Source organism: Nicotiana sylvestris, chromosome 4, assembly GCF_000393655.2.
Source record: "Nicotiana sylvestris chromosome 4, ASM39365v2, whole genome shotgun sequence".
Classification (NCBI taxonomy): domain Eukaryota; kingdom Viridiplantae; phylum Streptophyta; class Magnoliopsida; order Solanales; family Solanaceae; genus Nicotiana; species Nicotiana sylvestris.
The window spans coordinates 77,107,585-77,113,230 of record NC_091060.1 but is presented as its reverse complement, the minus strand read 5'-3'; the positions used below and the strand labels follow the sequence as shown (position 1 = coordinate 77,113,230).

The window sequence follows — 5,646 nt, the reverse complement described above, 5'->3', positions numbered from 1 at the left end:
TTTTTCTTTGTACCAAATACACCTAGGAAGTCCTATTTTCTTCCAAATACTGTTATCATCTAACAAATGGACATAGTTGATTTGTTTGAGAAGCAGATTCGGGTTTATGGAAAAGGGGAAAAAACAAATACGTGTATTAGCATGCAATAATCTATTGGACTGTGCTTATATATTTGTAATATATAATGACGTGATATAGAAAATTAGCATGAAACTGAAACAATGGATATTAAAAAATAAAGAATTAATCATAACAATCAACACGGAAATCTATTATTCCAGTCACTCACCCTATGTACCTAATTCATAAATTTTTTTGTTCCCTTTCTCCTTTCCTAGTAACCCGCCTTTTCATATCTTACTTGTCCAGACAACCTGGTCTTTATATATATTACTGAAAATTTGAAAAAACAAAAGAAAGAAAGGAACAATTAAACATTAAGAGCCAAAGAAATTATATAGTATTTCTTGTGAGAATTGGGTCACGTACGCCTGGAAAGTTTGACTTGTAATCCATATTTGAGATACATAGTCAAAGCCATTTTGGGTGAAACAGGATGACCTTCGACTACCTTGACATTGTAACGGTAGAGAATGGATGCAGCGACGAATTTCATCTGATAGTAAGCAAAATCTTTGCCTAAACAAAGGCGAGGTCCTCCATTGAAGGCTGTGAAGCGATATGCGGATTCGGTCATGTAGCGGCCATCTCTCAGCCACCTCTCTGGTTTGTATTCTCTACAATCTTCCCCCCATATCCCTTCCATTCTTCCCATTGTATAGATTGCATACACTACCTTTGTTCCCTTTTTCAGTACTGTCCCGTCTGGGAATACGTCGTCTTCAACTACCTACATAACAAACCAAACAATTGATCGATGAGCAAAGAATGGAAAGACCCTTATATGCCAGTTACGTTCAACTAGTTTTTTCTATTTTGACTTTAATAGCGTACAGCTTGGATGTTTCTATTCTTGGAACATCGATGCCCAATTGATCATTTCAGGAAGTCATATACCTTTTTCTCTCCAACCAACAAATTGTTAGAACAGTTGAACTAAATAAAGAACCTAAAAACACTTCACCTCTACCGGTCAAAAGAGAAAAATAAAAGAAACAAGACGTCCACTTCTCTAAAGAGGACCATCAAACACTGGCGGAGCCAGGATTTTCATTAAGGGGAGTCAAAATATAAAAAATAAACTCACCAAGAAGTCAAGGGGTGTCATTATATAGTATATATATACATATTTTTAAAAAAATTACCGAGCTATACAGTGTAATTTTCTGGCGAAGGGGTGTCAACCGACACCCCTTTGGTGCATGTGGCTCCGCCACTACCATCAAGGCATACACTATACGAATAAATACTCCATCCGTTTCAAATTAGATGAGGTACTTTCCTTTTTAGTCTATTCCAAAATAAATGACACATTTTTAAATTTGAAAATAATTCAACTTTAAACTCTTCATTTTATCCATTTTACCCTTAATGAAAAGTTTTTATAATCACACAAATGTCATGGCCCACAAAGCTTTTACCTCTTAAGCTTTTACAATCACATGTTTCAAAACTTTTCTTCTTTTTTCTTAAACTCCGTACTGAGTCAAACTACCTCGTCTAAATTGAAACATGGGAGTATGCTACTATTAAAATTAAAAAGAGCTGTTATATTATCGCAAAAGTGATCAAATCTACTGCTAAAATTATAGACTAGTATGATCAAATATAAACAGTTAGATTTTTATTAAAATAGGAATACTTAAATAAAATAGTGTTCACATGTATTTTATGCAGAAGGTGGGAAAGTTTTACCTCTTTGTGATCAACTGGAACAGAAGGATACAATCTGAGAGCTTCTGAAAGAGCAGCTTGTAGATATTCCATTTGCTTGATCTCTTTGGGCTTGAAAATCAAAGGACTTTCCTTAATGGCATCCTCTGATCTTTCATTCAAAATCTTAGAAATCTCAGCCAAAATTCTTTCTTCAACCTCCGGATTACGATTCAAGAGCCAGAAAAACCAGCTTAATGCAACTGAAGAAGTGTCTCTTCCAGCAAGAATGAAGTTGACACAAATATCTCTCAATAACTTACCCGAAAATGGCTTTCCTTGTTCATCTCTTAGCCCCATGAACACTGTTAAAAGATCCGATCTTTTTTTGCTACTCTCATCTTCTAAAGAAAGCTCTTTCTTTCTAGTTTTGATAACTTCATCAGCAAATTCATTCACTTTCTTCAATGAATGCTTCAACGTCCTCTCTGTTCCTAACCCAAGCCACCTCATGGTTTTCCAGACAAGCGTGGGTGTGACAAACCGGAGAATGGTTGCCTCGGTTGCTGATTCGAAAGCTTTGGCGAATTGAATTTCAGGTAATCCAGGGTGGAGACACCCTGGATCAACCCCGAAAGCAATCATGCATACATTATCGAATGTGAGCCTAAGGAGAACATCTTGAAGATCAATAGGGATTGATTGCTTCATTGAATCTTCCAAAACAGGTAAGAGCCTAGAATGAACAAGCTCCAGCAACGAATCAGTAGTCATTTTCCTAAAGTTAGCAGAATGGAACTCAATGCTGGCTGTTTTCCTCTGTTTCTGCCAAATCTCATCATCTGCACTGAATATTCCATCTCCAAGTAGGTCCCTAACAGTGCTTCTAAAGTATTCACCTTTAGGGAAATTTGAGAATTTTGTCTTGAGAAGATACTCAAGATTCCGAGGATCGGATGTCACCACACAGTTGAGGTTGGTGAACCATGGACCTCGGAACGTAAACGTCCCATTCATCCGACAAAGAACATCAGAAATCCACTCATACATGTCTTTCCGTAACCCTAAAATCAAAGAAGGCAACATCCCTACTAGTGGCCAATTTGGTAATCCTTGTTTCTTCCCCTGCCTTAAAGAATGTATACAAATGAAAACAACAAAGGCTAGGAATATTTCCATCATTTGTATCTCTGGCAACAGAAGAAAACTTGTGTTGGGGTTGAAATATGCAAACAAGGATGTGGAGGATGAACAAGTCATGTTAATGGTGTTCAATGAATTCATCATGTTGTACCTATGCAGGGAGTGGTTGTTTTGGTGTGATTCTACTGCTAGAAATATACTAGTTGTTATAAGGGGGAGGTGTATAGTTTGTGTTTTCTTGGCGTGCTTAAGTTTGCACTATCAGCAGTTTTGATTTGGTGAGCTGAAAATAGAATAGAGGTTTTCTCACAATATTTGGGTCTCAACTATTTGGTGCTTGGTCCTAATTGATTTCAATCACTTTTCTTGTAAAACAGGGTTTTGATCAAAAATCAATTTTTGGAAAGAGTGGAAATAAAGACATGTCTTATTAAAGCTTATGGGGTTGACCATACTTGGAAGGTTTTTGCATTAGAGTGGGTGAGATAGTTAACCTAAGTATAATTGAGTCTGTCGCACACGTTTTGCAGGCCATTAATTATTTGTTTTTTCAGTTCGTTCAGGGGGTTTTGTGCTAATGTGCATACTAAAATTTTCAGGTGTGTGGTTTAGCTACAAAAACTTTTGGTTTCGTGTTTACCTTTTTGTACTGGTGACACGTCGAAACTATTCCTTTTTGGTTAGTTTCTGGGCAATTGTCCACGTGTGTAGCTGAGCTGCCTGATTCGGGTCAGCCCATTAACCCGCGCAGGTTTTATGAACCGGATCCTTCCCTTTTTTCTTTTTTAAATTTAAACTAGTATTAGTACTCACGCGATGCGCGGACACAAATTATGTCAAATTGTAATCTATGTTGTTTGAATTATGTGCAAATAACCTTAAAATATAAACTTTTCATATAAAAATTATATAACATTAGATATTAATTTTGAAGCAAGATATGAAATTATTATTCAAATCTCGTAGTAGACAACTTTTATTTTTTTTGTAGCAACCTATTCCCTTGATTTTAGTACTTGTATTTCATTTCGGTGTCAATATTAAAAAATACTAAATATGTCATGTTGTGATCTGTGTTATTTGAGCACATTATATCATATTATTTTAAGAAAATTCTTATTATCACTTTGTTTTTGACTGAAAGTCAAATATGTCTTATTCATCACATCATTTTATGCAAATTCTTTTTTATTTTTGTTCTTTTCTTATAGTTATTGTATTATTTATTATTTAATATTATTATACTGTCATATAATTTTTTATTAGCTTAATAATTTAATTAATATCTTGCTTATTCTCTTTTTAATAGTCTTTAATAAATATAAATATTTTATTCTTGAAATTTGGTATATTTTTATGCTTGTATTCTCTTATTCGAAATTTTTAATCATTTAAATTTATCAGTAATATTTTTAAATATAATTTAATTATTTAATTTATTTATTTTTCAATTAATTTAAAGTATAAATCACACTACCTTTATTTTTTTTATACATCTCTTCCCTACTATATTTTAAATAGTTTTTATATTAATATTTTACCTATAATCAAAATAATATCATATTTAATTTTAAATTGTAACTTTGAATTAGTCTAAAATATTAATATATAAATTATTTGATTATTACGTTCCAAATATATTGAGTTCTCTTATAATTAGTTTTGTATTAGATGCAGTTAAATTTTCTTTTCTTTTTAGCTTTAAGATACAAATTTAATTTTTAATTATCATTAGTAAAATTACCTATATCAGAAATTAATTTATATTTTTAAAATTTTAATTTAATCATAGAAAAATATTTCTTAATTGTTTGAACACATTATATCTAAATATTGTAGTAATATTACTATTTTATTTCTTTAAATGATATTTTCAAAATTAAAAAAATTATGAAATAAAAAAAATCTCATCTTAAATTTAAATAATTCTTATCATTCTATGTTGTAAATTGGACCGCATTTTCAAAATATTATGTTATGCTTTCAAACTTAAACTAACTGCACTCAATTCAGATATTAGTCATAGAAAAATATTTTCTTAATTGTTTGAACACATTATATCTAAATGTTGTAGTAATATTTTTGCTATCATTTTATTTCTTTACGTAAATTTTTTTATTTTTTAGTTTTAAGATTCAAATTTAATTTCTTATTTTCATTAGTACCTATATTGTGTATTTTTAAATATGTATTTGTTTTTTTTATTTTTCATAAATAAGACTTCAATTTCGTGGTATTCTCCATAGTTTGAGCATTCTCGACATAGTTTTAAGAACTTTCTAATCTCAAATTCAAATAATATTTCCCTTTCTTTCTAATAGTAAATTTTTAATAATTTAATTTTAGTCTAATATATAGTTTTATTATGTTTTATGTGGCTTTTCATTAATTTGTAACTTTATTTAATATCATTATCACTACTATTCTTTATATAATATAGATAAATATATATAAGTTTTTGTAATCATAAAATAAATATTTATTTTGTTTTAAAAATATTTCTCAAAAATTTAAAAAAAATTAAGTTTTGATAATATTTTTAAGTATTGTATATTTACATTTATTTTATTTTCGAAACTTATGATTTACAAATTTCCTCAGATTATCTCTAATTTATTTTTATTATTCAATATTTAGTTTTTGATTTTATCTATTAGACTTGAGTTATGTGGACTTATCTATATTATGATTTTTCTTATCATAATATAAAAAACTTTCTCATCTCAAAT

At 30.4% G+C, this 5,646-nt stretch overlaps 1 protein-coding gene across 1 annotated transcript; it reads right to left on the bottom strand.

The window, feature by feature from the left end:
- Positions 1-203: 203 nt before the first annotated feature.
- Positions 204-3,318, bottom strand: LOC104240914 (cytochrome P450 86B1-like). Its single transcript, XM_009795820.2, has 2 exons — positions 1,817-3,318; positions 204-851 (listed from the first exon to the last, which is right to left on the bottom strand). The coding sequence occupies exons 1-2, from the start codon at positions 3,059-3,061 to the stop codon at positions 483-485; spliced, it is 1,614 nt and encodes a 537-aa protein (XP_009794122.1). The 5' UTR covers positions 3,062-3,318; the 3' UTR covers positions 204-482.
- Between the last annotated feature and the right edge of the window lie 2,328 nt (positions 3,319-5,646).

Bases quoted from the DNA above. Each gene is read 5' to 3' on its own strand.
- LOC104240914 (XM_009795820.2), bottom strand. From the start codon at position 3,061: ATGATGAATTCATTGAACACCATTAACATGACTTGTTCATCCTCCACA. The intron at 852-1,816 runs GTAAAACTTTCC...TTTGTTATGTAG, and splicing joins TTCCAGTTGATCACAAAGAG to GTAGTTGAAGACGACGTATT.